The following is a 14282-nucleotide window of genomic DNA, read 5'->3' on the forward strand; positions in this document are numbered from 1 at the left end:
TGCCTGCTGGGGCAGGATCATGGCCCCTTTGTTCTATTATATTATCACCAGTTTTCTGTTTTCCAACTCCGTCACTGCCTAAGCTTGGCTGTCCTGAAACTTGCTCTTTAGACTTTGAACTCAGAGATCTGCATGCCCCTGTCTCTTGAGTTCTGGGATTAAAGGTGTGTACCATCATGCCTGGACTTATGCTTTTCTCTACTTGGAACTTGCTGTTCTAGGCTGGCCTTGATCTCGGAGATCTGCTTGCTTTTGCTACTGAGATTAAAGATGTATACCATCATCCTGGGCCTAAGCTTTTCATGGCCACTATTCCTCAAGATCCTGAGTCTGTTTTGTTTTGTTTTGTTTCAAGGCGGATTTCACTGTGTAGCCCTGGCTGTCTTGGAACTTGCTCTGTAGACCAGGCTTACCTAGAACTCAGAGATTCCTCCTCCTTCTGCCTCCTGAGTGTTGGCATGTACCACCTGAAAGGATGGAATGTTTGACCTCTCATTAGAGCACTCTGAGTCTTAAGGAGTTTCTCTCCCAGATAAAACTTGTCAACTCAGAGGCAATTGCTCTGCAGTAGCTCTGATAAGAAGTGGCCATATTCTAAAGACACTTGGAGGATACATTCCTGTCTTAGTCAGGGTTACTATTGCTGTGATGAACTCAATGACCAAAAGCATTGTTTGGAATGGGTTTTGTAGGGAATAGTTTCTACTACCCTGCTTTAAGCTCTGGAAGGACTGAGCTACCAGCCCCACCCAGGTTCCCTCAGATCACAGGATGAAACACACACACACACACACACACACACACACACACACACACACACACACACTTATTTTTGATATGCTCAATGGCCAGGCTCTTCTAAGCCTTCCCTGGCTATTTCACCCTTCTTTTCACTTCCAGCTCAGCACCCTAAATCTGCCCTCAACTTTCGTTGCTCAGTTAGTTACCTTTAGTCCCAGCTCAGCACCCTAAATCTGTCCTCAGCTTAGTTGTGTTTCTAATCTCCCACCTGCTATCCCAGGCCCAGTCTGGGAAGCAATCAATGGCCACTCCATCCTGAATCTCACATGGCTAGTGGCTCTTTCTCCCTCTGAAGCATGGCGGAACTCTTCTCTTGTGTCTGCTAGCCTGCCTGTGGGAAAACCGCAAGTCCCGCCTATGCAGCCCAGCTCACTGGCTGCTAGCATCTTTATTGATCAATCAAGAACCAATTGGGGAACTGAACCTTCAGAATTCAGATGTAGATTCCTGATCAAAACACTCCCTTACAGGGTTTAGTTCACACACAGTTCCATATAACTGTTGATCATCCAAAGCAGCAAGGACAGGAATTCAAGCAGGGCAGGAACCTGGGGGCAGGAGCTGATGCAGAGACCACAGAAGGGTGCTGCTTACTGGCTTGCTCACCATGGCTTGCTCATCTTGTGTTCTTATAGAACCCGGGACCATCAGCCCAGGGATGGCACCACCCACGGTGGACTGGGCCCTCCCATGTCCATCACTAGGAAATGTCCTACCACTAGGTCTTATGGAGACATTCTCTCTATTGAGCTTCTCTCCTCTCAGATGACTCTAGTTTGTGTCAAGGTGACATAAATCTAGCCAATGCGATCCTGAAAGAGTGTGAGTGAACACGTGTCAGTTGGAGTTTTCTGGATTCTACTTGTCGGTCAGCGTCATGGTTCAAATGTAAAATGCTCCATAGGCTCGTGCTTTGAATACTGGGTCCAATAGGTGTGCTATTTGGTATAAAGCTGCAGACTATAACTTCAGGCTTTTCCTCCTAGCCACTTAGTTCCCTGAAATAATGATTCTGAGACCAGTTATTTATTAATAAATGCTTAAGCCATACGCTTTGGCTTGTTCTCTGACTAGCTCATAACTCCATTATCCCTTTTATTCTAATCTGAGTTCAGCCATGTGATGGCTGGTTTCCTGCCTCATCTTCTTATGTCCATCTCCTCAGTATCCTGGGGCGAATCTCTCATGTTTGTTTCCCAGAATTCTCTCCTGGATGTTCCACCTCCGATTTCCTGCTTCAGCTTATTGGCAATAGGCTTTTTTTATTGATAGGCAATGCTTTTACACAGTGAGATTCTCCTTGCAGAAGCGCCTTTAGAAAGCGTGTGTGTGTGGGGGGGAGGCAGCTGGTAGAAATGGATCACTATGGGCAGACCTTTGAAGGCTATGTCTGGTTCCTGTAACTCTCTGCTTCCTGGTCCAGAATGGAGGTGAACAGTCTCTACCATGCATTTCTTCTGCCATGAGCTAGGTTTCCACCATGCTCCCCAACCCCTCCTCCTCCATGGTAGACAGGTACTTGACGCTAAGCCTGACAAGCTAAATTCGATCCTCAGGACCCCACATGGTGAAAAGAGAACTGAGTCCTCCAAGTTGTCCTATGACCTCCACTCATGTGCCAAGACATATATGCATCCACATACATAATACCCACAGACAATAAATAAATGTAAACTATTTAAAATCAAAACTGTTGGGTTTGAAACTGTTTCAAACAGGGGACAAGCAGCTGAGGTGTCTATTTAACACATCAAAGTAGACCTGGTCTCCAGGTTCTCCCAGCATCCTTCAGTTCCTACCTATTTCTGGGTATGGATGGAATACTCACCCTCTACCCTGACCTCTCCAGCCCAGGGGCTGGGCTTCCCCCTCCCCCAGAGGCTCTTCCCTATATAATCCAGACATCTGCATGCTCGTTCTTCTTATCTCTCTGCCTCCACCCCCATCCCCTCCTTGTCTGTGTGGTAATTTCCCTGGCCCTATTCCTTGGCATCCGTGAACCTGCTCTAGAGCGGCTCCCAAATAAACCTTCCCTACTTTTAATTCAGCTTGTATTGGGTTATTTCATCCGCATAAGTACTGCATAGGTACTTAACTTGGAAGCAGTGTGAGGCAGTGGTTAGCGCACAGTCTTTGGTGCCTGAGGCCTGGGACACATCACGGTGTTGACAGGCTAGTGAATTTTTTTGTGCTTCAGTTTCTTCATCCGTAAGCCTGGGACAAGAGGAGTGCCCTACAGGTGGGGTTAAGAGACTTACTGAGAGCAGAGGCCAGCACAATACTAAGTGTCAGTTTCAGAAGGAACTCCCCAGACAGAAGGCTAAAGGGAGTATCTATTAGCATACCAAAGCACCAAAGCCTGTGGTGGCCTCCAGGCTCCCTCATAACCTGTAGCTCTCCATAGTTCTTACCCTACATCCCAACTCTAAGCTTCTCCAGCTTGTGGGCTTCCCTCCCCCAACTTCTCATTCCCATAAAACCCTGCCATTTGGCTGTGCTCTCTCTTGGCTCTCTCTCTCTCTCTCTCTCTCTCTCTCTCTCTCTTCTCCCTCTCCCCACCCCACATTGGTTGTCTCTTTCTCTTCCTCTCATGGTCATGTCCCCGCTGACCATGTTCAAGCTGCTATTTTCCCTGCTCTGGACTCTTCCAGATGCCTCCGGCTGTACCCTTCCTCATATCTACAATACAAATCTTCGGAACCTCAACCATACCTTGGAAGTGGTTTATACACAATTTCATGTCTGGGTCAATTATTCTCTCCTCTCCCTTTCTCTCTCAAATGAGAGTTCATGTACAAGTCTTTTTAGAAGTAACATTAAGAATGGGAACTAAACAACGCTGGCGAATTCCGATTAGGATGGTGGCAGAGCCCAGCCTAGGAGGCTACGTTGGAGGCAAGTGCTATTACACTTAGACCTCTTTCCTCAGCTTGCATGGGACTGACAACCAAGGGGAAAAGAGGAACTTTAAATGCCCTAACACCACCCAGCACGGCCTTCTGGGAATGCCTCCATTAAGACTGTAGCTGACTAAGGGCTTACAAATCCCTGAGAGGGTGCATCGGCTCCTACTGACACTGAGGGCTTTCCTAGCTCTTGTTCCCAGGACTCTGGTTCCCTTGTGATTGAAACCGGTCCCCAAGGGCAGAACACAAAGCACTGCAGGCAGGCCTGTTCCCGGATACCTGTCTCACCAGTCCCTAGAGGGAAATCAGGAGGGGTGTGGCCGCCCTTCCCAGCCTGCCAGAGTGGGCGGGGTCTCTGGCTAGGTGGGTGGGGCGATGGGCGGGAGTAGATCACTGAGGGAGTCCTAGTGTGGAGTCACCGCAAAACTGGCGAGGGATCCCCACGCTGCAGCTGGCGGTGAGTGCTTGCTTTCTGGTTCTGTGGTCTGCGGGTGATCGGGGTGGGTGGATATGTGGAAAGGAGGGTTTTCTCGCGGGGAGACCGAGGACTCCCGGGCAACAGCGCTTGGTTTTGTGGAGATCACGACCGTCACAAGTCCCATCGCGGGGACGCTGTTAACTGGCTCTGGAGCTGGCCTGGCTGAGCTCCTGAAAGGGACTCTGTTTCTCCTGGAAGCATCGACGGAGTAGATAGGCTGTAAAAGGAAAGGGATGTCTCGAGGGGAGCCACGGCAGGCTTTGGTAACTGAGAAGGAATAGGGTATTGGGACCAAATTGAAGCCCCCAGGATCCTTTGAAGTCTGAGGCGAGGCTGTGATTTGGAGGTGGCTGGGACAACGGAGGGGAAACTTGCAGGTGAGGTCCTTACCCAGAGGGAGAAAACCCTGCTTTGGGTCTTAGCAGGAACTATTCCTGGTTCAGTTCCCCCCACCCCCTTCTCTCTAACTTCTGTGTCTTTTTCAGAACCTGCAGGGTCCTGGCCTGGGGCAGGGACATTGGCTTTTCTGTATGTAATCTCACCCACGGTTGATACCCTGCAGGGGAAATGCCCCCTCCCTCATCTCTGCCCTCCTGAAGACCAAAGAGTCAGCCCCATTGGCTCTGGTCTGCTCAGTCTGTTGTGAGGCCTTTGGGGCTCCCAGTTTCTTGGCCACTTAATGCCAGTTGGCCTCCACATGCAGCTCCAAGCTGGCACTGGCTCCATCTTGTCCCCTCTCTCCCACCCAGGTCAGCATTGTAGGGTGGCCCAGTGAGCAGACGCTTACTGCTAACAAAGTGGCTTCTATAGCTGTTTGGCCAAAGTCTGTGCCTTGCAACTCTCTGGTTCCACAGCCACCCCCGCCCCCACGCTGTGTGGAACAAACACATCCTCAGCCCATGCAGACCCCATCTGTACACTGGGTGATGCACAGGGATATGGTGAATACATCATGCTAACACATGCCATCTCAGAGGATAGGAAGTACTGTGGGGAGAAAAAGCTGGGACAGGGCTTAGGGGCTACAGTTTTGCATAGCATAGGAAGGCACCTCTGAGAGAGTCACCACTGAGCAAAGTCTTAAGGAGGGGATTGGCAAGTCATGTGACTATCTAGGGGGAGCTAGAGAAAGCCCCCACTGTGTGTGTGTGTGTGTGTGTGTGTGTGTGTGTAGGTAGGGAGGGAGGAGCTTATAGAAGCATGACAGACCAGAGCAGGGTGTAAATGGAGGGATGAATTGGAGGGCTGGGGGTGGATGGTGGGTGGCAAGGAGGAAAGGGGTGGCATCTGAGGTCTCTTGTATTGGGCTTGAGTTCGCCATAAAAGCTTTTGGCTTTCGCTTTGACTCTGATGGGAGCCATGAACAGATAAGGCTCCTGCTCTGACTTAAGGTTTGGCAGGGTTCATCAAGTTGTGAGGCTGAGACTGCCTATGGAGGTTCATGGCAGATGAGGGAAACATGAAGGGAGGCTATAGAGCTTACATCATGGCATAGAGAGAACCTGTGGCTTTCAGATTTGGAGTCTGTTGGAGGTTGGATGGATAGTCTGTGATGCTGGAGAGAGGCAGCGTCAAGCATGACTCTGAGAGTTCGGGGCTGCCTTCGTCTGCGAGGGGAGCTGATAGGAGGGAGAGCCGGTGATTGATTTTGTATTTGTCTTTTGGAGATGTTGGTAGGTACCACATGATGTTGAATAGTGTCCAGTAACATTTCAGTCATCGTTATCTCACAGTTGGGAATTGGGCCTGTGGGCAGAGACGCATCAGTGATTTGTACTTGGGGGTGGGGTGGGGGACTAGGAATCAGCCTTGGAGGCAGAATGGATAGAAAGAGCAGCTGGGAAGCAGGGAAGAATATCAGTGAAACCCTTCATGACTTCCAGAGAAGTGCTCCAGGGAGGAAGGTGACAGAAAGAAAGGCAGAGAACAGAACAAGTGGAAATCATGGTTTGTATTCTCTCTGGTAGTGGGTGTGGGAGGGGATGAAGGAGATGGGGTGGATTTGGGAATGGCAGTTCAGGTCCAGACAAGGGAGGGCAGAAATGAAGGATGAATTGATCTGTTTGTTCTCTGATGGGAACTGGTTTCCTGGGGAGCAACTCAGACATGGGGCAGGAGAGGAGTTAGTTAGTGCTCCAGGGAGATCTTAGCCAGTCAGGACTAGGACAGCTCAGGGCTGCATTCTGCTCTCCTCTTGCTGCCTTCCTTTCTCTCCCGTCTGCTGGAGGCCTGGGGGCACTGCAAAGGGATTTCAGCCCTTGAACAAAGTCCTCAGCTAGGAACTTCAGGAACACCAGGCTACCTATGATCCTGGATAGGAAGGAAGTGCCAAGAAACAGACATGGGCCTTTGTTGATACCCTTGACCCTCTGTTTCAGAAAGGAAGTGACCCCCTTTGTTTGGGTTGCACCTTGCAGAGCCTAAGAGTGACTCCAATGTGGCACTAGCCTGGTAGAGAAGGCAAGGATGACAAAGCAGTGTGTTTAGCCTGGGGAGAGCAAGTCTGACAAGGGAGGAAGGTACAAGAACGAGATTCTGGGACTAACTAATAAAGAACTTCTTCAGCCTGTCAGGAGGACAGCTTCAAGCCCAGGTCTTCTTTTCCAGCTCTTTGGGATGAGATAGGGAGTTGGCCTTCTTAGAGGCAGAGGGCTGGCAGAATTGGTCTTTGGGGATATGTCTTGCCTTGTGTCTGCAGGAGACTGGCAAGATGGGAATTTCCAGCTTTAATAGAAGACAGAGTACCAGACCACGTAGCTTTCCTGCCTCGCCCTGCCCGTGTCCACACTGCTGATGTCATTGCCTGGGTGTGGATGGTTTGGGTATACGGCAGGCAGGCTCTTAACATATCTGGGGAGGGCTTCTGCTCTCTCAAAGTTGTTTCTGTCTGGGCAAGCACGTTTATTGGAGACACATCACACCACCAGGGTCTTTGAGTGAAAGCCAGTGTAGATGTGCCAGTTTTTGTGCCAGGACTGCCAAGAACTAGCAAGTTCTTCTGGGCGCTGGCCTGCCACCTCAGGCTTCCTGCTGAAGCTTTTGGGATTTCCCCTAGGGTGGGTTGGCCTGATCAGAGACTGCCTGTGCTATGCCTCTGGGATTTTTGGCTCATTGTGCTTTGCAGAAGAAGGAAACAGTAAGTGTCTTACCCAGCCTCCTATAGGTAAAATGAGCCAGGCCAATCTCAAATCTTTTCATTCCCCATAACTTCCTGCTGTACCTCAGGCCTCAGGCAAGAGTGCTAACATCACCTCTGTGCTTTTCTCTTAGTAGGAAGGGGCACTGGTTACTTTTCTCAGGACCCAGGCAGGGGTGCTGGAGTAGCACCCTACCTCTGGCTGGTTTGCACAGTGGAGACTCAGTCCACGATTTGGCCCCAGCTCATGCTGCCCCTTGCTGTCATCTGCCTCTTTCCCATCCTTGGCTCCTCCTGGGCTGAGTACAGGGTACAGGTGACATGCTTGGCCAGTGAGGACTCTAAGCGCCACAGTAGGGAGACCTTCTCTCCTTCGCTGCCAGATACTCAGGTAGCTTCGCTGCCTCGGCTTTTCCCTGTCTGGTCAGCCCCAGGCTTCCAGCCTGCGTGTCCGCAATGTGGTGTTGAGTTAGAGATTGAAGATAGCCCCAGAGCATTCCAGCCCCAGGCTTCTCTGGCTGGGCTTGGAGTTAACATCCCTAGGGCTTCCAGTGAGCCCAGTGCTTTGCCAGCATAGGGGTGTCAGACTGAGGGAGACCTAGCCTGCAGTGTGGGCCTGCTGTAGAGGAAGGTATCAGAATCTAACAGGAAAGACCTGGGCTCCCCAGGCCATTTCCAGCTGCCCCCACCCCTTCTCCTCAGCATCTTAGAATGTCCCAGATTTTGAAAGGAAGTCTTTCTTCCGCTTCCTCCTTGCCTGTGCTCTTTCGCTTTCCTTTTCTCCGGGTGTACTGGCTGGTTTTGTGTGTCAATTTGACACAGGCTGGAGTTATCACAGAGAAAGGAGCTTCAGTTGGGGAAGTGCCTCCATGAGATCCAGCTGTAAGGCATTTTCTCAGTTAATGATCAAGGGGGAGGGCCCCGTGTGGGTGGGACCATCTCTGGGCTGGTTGTATTGGGTTCTATAAGAAAGCAGGCTGAGCAAGCCAGGTGAAGCAAGCCAGTAAGAAACATCCCTCCATGGCCTCTGCATCAGCGCCTGCTTCCTGACCTGCTTGAGTTCCAGTCCTGACTTCCTTTGGTGATCAACAGCAATGTGGAAGGTATAAGCTGAATAAACCCTTTCCTCCCCAACTGCTTCTTGGTCATGATGTTTGTGCAGGAATAGAAACCCTGACTAAGAGTGGGCGTGGTGGCACATGCCTTTAATCCCAGCACTTGGGAGGCAGAGGCAGGCGGATTTCTGAGTTTGAGGCCAGCCTGGTCTACAAAGTGAGTTCCAGGACAGCCAAGGCTACACAGAGAAACCCTGTCTCAAAAAACCAAAAAAAAACACACACAAAAAAAAACCTGACTAAGACACCGGGCTCTGCCCCAGGCCAGTGGCAGTTACAAACTGGCCTATTTCTCTGCCGCGTAGGATCTTAGTGCCTAAAACCTCTGATGGTCCCTTCCTCACCGAGTCCCCAGCACTCGGGTCTGAAGGCTGAGCTCCTGAGGATTGTGGCAGAGGGGCTGCATGCAGTGTGTGCTGCTGAATTCGTAGGAGGAAGCAAGGGCCTTCCGTCAAGGGTATGTGTGTGTATGTGTGTGTTGCTATCAATGAGTGGCATACCAATGGGCTCTGAACCAACTTTGTGTGCACCATGACATCCCATTCCACCAGGATTGGCATCTTTACAGAAATCCCCAGATCTATCCATGGAACATAAAGAGTTATGTACAGAGGCAGGGCTGCGGGGATAACCAAAGATAAGAGACAAAGGCTTGTGTCAGGCAAGGAGTCCCACTCCTTGGGTTCAAACCCTAGCCCTATCTTTCCCAGCTATAAGTACTACGAAATCCCTTGCCCACGTGCCTCAGTTTCCCTTTTTGTAGATGGGAATGGCCACAGCCCCTGCTTTCTAGCAGTTGGGAGTGGGGAAGGAAATCTTTCAGTAAGGCACTGAGGGTGCACTTAATGGATCCAGTGGTCCCAAAGTGGTATGACTGATCGTGCTCTCTGGTGGGACTCGTCACCCTGCCTAGGAGGGAACTGACCCGCAGAAGCTGGCTTCTCCTGTCAGTGCTGCACTGTAGCAAGAGTACGGGAGCCCAGGGACTCGAGGATTTAAATGTCTGGCTGTTTTAAACTCATGGCAACTGCAGTTAGCTTTTGATATCCCAGGGCTTCACTTTGGGGACAGTGCCTGAGAACACCTGGCTCACTTGGAGTTTGCATACGTTGCTCCCTACAGTCCCAGCCTGGCTTCTAGAGAAGTCATTTCCTGACCTCTGACCTCCCCTGCTCTCTTACAGGTTGTGACATGTGCTCACAGGAAGAGTTCCAGGCACAGAGGAGCCAGCTGGTGGCACTGCTGATCTCAGGGTCCTTGGAGGGCTTTGAGAGCATCTTAGACTGGCTGCTGTCTTGGGATGTGCTCTCCAGGGAGGACTATGAGGGCCTCAGCCTCCCTGGCCAACCTCTCTCCCATTCTGCCAGGCGTCTGCTGGACACAGTCTGGAACAAGGGTGTTTGGGGCTGTCAGAAGCTCCTCGAAGCTGTGCAGGAGGCACAGGCCAACAGTCATACCTTTGAACTGTATGGGTCCTGGGACACTCACTCCCTTCATCCAACCAGAGACCTGCAGAGTCACCGGCCAGCCATTGTGAGGAGACTCTACAACCATGTAGAAGCCATGCTGGAGCTGGCAAGGGAGGGGGGGTTTCTGAGCCAGTACGAGTGTGAGGAGATCAGGCTGCCAATCTTCACGTCGTCTCAGAGGGTAAGCTGTGGCCTGTGTCAGCAGAATCCACAGGAGGAGGATGCTCAGCCACGAAGACTGTGACTCTTGTTGAGTCAGCCCCATGGAATAATGCGGTTGGTGGGATTTCCTGTGCACAGTGGGCCAGGCAGGTCAGAGTTGCCGTGGCAGCCCAGAACTTGGCCTCAGTTGCCAGAATGATGCAGTTCAAGGCCAGTGTGGTGTGACAGGATGTTTCTGAGCATCCCAAGAGCACATGTCAAGCGCTTCATCTGTTCCTTCCCCTTTCTTTTCTGTTTCTTGTTTGCAGTGCTGAGGCTTCTTGCTCTTCCCCAGCCAAAACCTCTACCCTTCATTTCTCCCATCTCACTTTTCTCCTCTGCAGGATACTGTTAACCTCTGATGTTCAAGGTTTTGGGGGAGAGCTCCCCGATCACCCATATATCAATTAGAGATGTGTCTGGGAAGCCCTGTTATCATCACCCCTGGCTGCTGTCATGTCGTGTTGAGTGGCTCTCTGTACTTGCAGACTTTTATTGGTATCTGCTTCAAATCAACAGCTCAGTGGAGAGTAATTCTGCATTATGTTAAACCTGAATTTAATCGTGTAGCCCACTGTGTGCCAATATAGTTTAAATGCCCACCTAGGATTTCAGACATGAAATTGGATTAGAACTGGCACCCGAAATGCAATGATTCAACAGAAACCACATGGACAGAAAAGTATGGCTGTGTATGTCTGAAACTTATATTTTTCTGTAAATAGTGGTCCTCAGGCTGCCTGTGAAGCATGGGAAATGGTAACATTCTACTTCAATATCAGGAAATCAGGGGGCTTTGGCCTTGACTCATTCATTCATGTGATAGGTGTTTGGTGAGTGCTTGTTGGTGAAATAAGTGAGCTGTTAGGAACATGTCAGGGTGAGGATGAGCAAGTTGGACTTCAGGTGAGCTTGGGTCAACTTCCCTGGGCAGATGAAATGAGCATCTCTGGGTTCAGTGTCGCGCTCGTGCTGCTTGAGGTGGGTAGGTCTTCACAGAACACGCACAGTCTTCTCATTCCTGCACATGGGCCCAAAGGTATGCCCCTGTGTACCTTCCATTAGCATTCAAAAGCACATGAATAAATCCTCAGTGCCTCCTGTGACCAGTAGTGGGGATAGAACCAGCCCACCCACTCATGTGAAATTGTAATTCATCACCTGTGATCTAGTGTTCAGCAGTGTGTCCAGGGAGGGAGTCTCTAAAGGGTTTGAGGAAGGAAGCTTAGGCCCTATAGGAAATGAGAGCATTAATATCAAAAGTATCTAGACTGTCTAAGAAAAGAAACTGGGATAACTTACAGGCCAAAGAAGCAACCAGTGGATGCCTGTAGATACCCAGAAAGAAACCGAAAGAACATGATGTAACCTAGGTCCATTGGCTGCAGCAGGACCGAGGGGGCTATAACCTACTGGAAAGAAGAAAGGCTGGATGGGCAAAGACTCCATCCCAAGAAAGAATGAAGTGGGGGTCAGATGCCTTTAATCCAGCACTCAGTGAGTTTCAGGCCAGCTAAGACTACATAGTTAGAGACTCCATCAAAAGGAAAGAAAAGACAGAAGGAAGGACAGATGGACAGACAGAAGGACTAAGTAGACAGCAAAAGCCAACACTGAAGATGAAGGAGTGAGCTGAGGGATAGGACAGTGGGTAACAGATCTGAGGATTTAGAGATGACAGAGGGGCCCCACAGCTTGAAGTTAAGTGATTAGAATCTCCCTTGTCTTTGTTCCCTTCAGCTCTGGAGTCTTGGGATCTCTGGCTTTCTTTCCCTCAGTGGCTCAATTTCTGACTCAGTGTAGATGGTATTTATGGTATATCCAGCCAACATGTCCCTAGCATTGACCTTTTAATTTTTTTATAGAGGTGGCTTTCATTGCTGAAAACATGGAAGGAAGCAGAATTCGAGTTAAAGTGCCTTCTTTCCCCTGCTTTCTGAGCATGTACAGGGAAAGTGTGCACTTGGCACTGGCCTAGTGTTCTCTCTAGTGGCACAGCTAAGCCTTGCTTCATTCATCCAGTGGTGAAGAGTGTGTTTGTTGAAAATGAAGAACATATTGCCCATTTAAGAAGGGTTGGCTAGGAACTGGATCTCTCTCTGTTTCTTTCCAAGGAGTATACACTTCCCTTTGTGTCATAAGATATGAGAGCTTTGTATAGTTTTGCTCAGTTGGGGATAACAGTTGTTTGGAAACCTCAGGCTGGTAACACCAACTGTGATGCCAGCTGTCCCTGTGACTCATGCAGATGCTAAAGCCAATGGGACTGAGGTAGCAATGTGAGCTCTGACTTGCTTGCTTCTGCCATAGAACCACTAAGACAGTTTTATATTGGGAAAAGTGACCAAGCCTACAAAATAGTGTATAAATTTCCTATGTCTAGGGTAAAAACTTCCCCACATCCAGATGAAGAAACGACCTTATTGATACCCTATCCTTCACATGTAACCAGTAGAGGCAAGCAATGATCTAACTTGTCTGTTAATCATTCTGGTGCTTTTCTTTATGGTTTCTATGCCTTTTGCAAGAAATTTCCAAAAAGTGTATTTAATGAAAGAAAGAAAGAGAGAAAGAAAAGAAAGGAAGGAAGAAAGAAAGCAACTAAGAAAAAAAATAAGCATACTTTTGTCAGGAAACAGAAGCATTATTGTTTCTTCTTAGATGGAAGCTCCCAGGACTAGGGATATGGCCTGGCTTCTCCTTCCTTGGGAGTCTGTTAGGGACCTTCTAGTAGGCCAATGACAATGTCATTGATGAGTCTGGGGAAATCCTGGGCTTGTTCAATCTGGAGCATCTGGCAGAGCTGGTGTGAGCAAATGGGAGGAATGTCACTGGGAATTGAGGAAGTGGGGCATGCAGCCCAGTCTACTCTAAGCTCATTAAAGCTAATTCTGACTCCCAGGACTAGGTCAAGGGTACACAGTTCTATGAATGACACCATTGTTCTTCCCTGACATAGGCTGGTTTACTCCATTTTGGTAGACCATATATTCTCTCTTCTATTTTGTAGACAATTTAGGAATTGAGTGTCTAAAGCTTCCCTCATAGTTGATTGACAGTTTGACTGGGTATAAAATCCTAGTGGCACATCTATAATTCTAGCTTCCTAGAAGGCTAAGCAGGTGTATAGAAAATGTAAGGCTTATGTATACTACATAGTGAGTGAGTTTAAGGATGGTCTAGTCAGTTTGGTGAGACCATGACTCAAAGTAAAAAGAGCTCTGGAGCTAAACCTGAGTGGTAGAAAGCTAGCTTGTGTGTCACCCTAAGTTTTATCCCCAACACTGCATACAATCAAATAAATATACATTCTGGCCATCATTTTCCTTCAGAATTTTCATGGCATTACTCCATTATCTTCCCTGTTTACGGGTTGCACTGAGACTTCAAAGACCATTTGCTATCTCTTTCTTACACCTGTTAAAGTTTCTTTTAAGTCCATAATATGCTGAAATTTGTAATCATCTACCTTGGGTACTGGACATTCAAGAGGCCATTTGAATCCAGAAACTTGCGTCTTGGTGCTTGAGAAATTTCACTGATGAGTCTACTGATGATTTTTCGTTGTTGTTCCTTTTCTTCTCTCTCTATGGAATTGCAGCTGCTTGAATGCTGGAATTTCTAGATGAATCCTCCAGTTGTCTTCTGTTTACCATTGTTGTGCATCCTGCTACTGTTGTTTTTGAGACAGGATCTTATACTGTAGCCCAGACTAGCCTGGAGCTCTTATGTAGCACAGGTTAGCCTCAGATTTGGGGCAATCCTCCTTCTTTAGCCTCTCAAGTACTGAGATTACAAGCATAATCCACCACAGCTATCTTTTGCTGTTTTCTGTATGGTATTTTAAACCCTGAATTCTTGAGGTTTCCATCTATGCTTTAACACCTGCAGCATGTAAAAGCTATTTTTACTGTTTCTTTATTACAGCAACTTGATCTTGTTTTAGGGAATGTAATCCTTAATGTAGACAAGATGATATTAATGGCTGTTTTTTTATTTATATGATTAGTTGCATTGTTTGATTCATGCTATATATATCCATTTCTGTGCTAGTGATGGAACCCAGAGCATTCACATGCTAAACAATCATTCTACCACTGTGTGACATCACTCACTACTTGTATAAACCTTTGAACCTTCAAGTTACCATTCCTTCTCTATTAATTTGTCTCTGAT

General features: G+C 48.6%; 1 protein-coding gene across 4 annotated transcripts in view; it reads left to right on the forward strand.

Annotated features, from left to right (window-relative positions):
* The first annotated feature begins 4069 nt into the window (after positions 1 to 4069).
* Nod2 (nucleotide-binding oligomerization domain containing 2) overlaps positions 4070 to 14282 on the forward strand; it is a 41160-nt gene continuing 30947 nt past the window's right edge. For 2 of the 4 annotated variants that reach the window (XM_011248390.2, XM_006531029.4), the window contains exons 1-2: positions 4070 to 4164; positions 9620 to 10086. In XM_011248390.2, the coding sequence (XP_011246692.1) occupies positions 9628 to 10086 (459 nt within the window). In that variant the 5' untranslated portion in view covers positions 4070 to 4164; positions 9620 to 9627. Of the gene's footprint in view, positions 4165 to 8401; positions 8425 to 9619; positions 10087 to 14282 lie in introns of those variants that run through there. The other 2 variants (NM_145857.2, XM_006531028.3) reach the window with 2 other exon arrangements.

This window comes from Mus musculus, chromosome 8, assembly GCF_000001635.26.
Source record: "Mus musculus strain C57BL/6J chromosome 8, GRCm38.p6 C57BL/6J".
In the NCBI taxonomy this organism is placed as follows: Eukaryota; Metazoa; Chordata; class Mammalia; order Rodentia; family Muridae; genus Mus; species Mus musculus.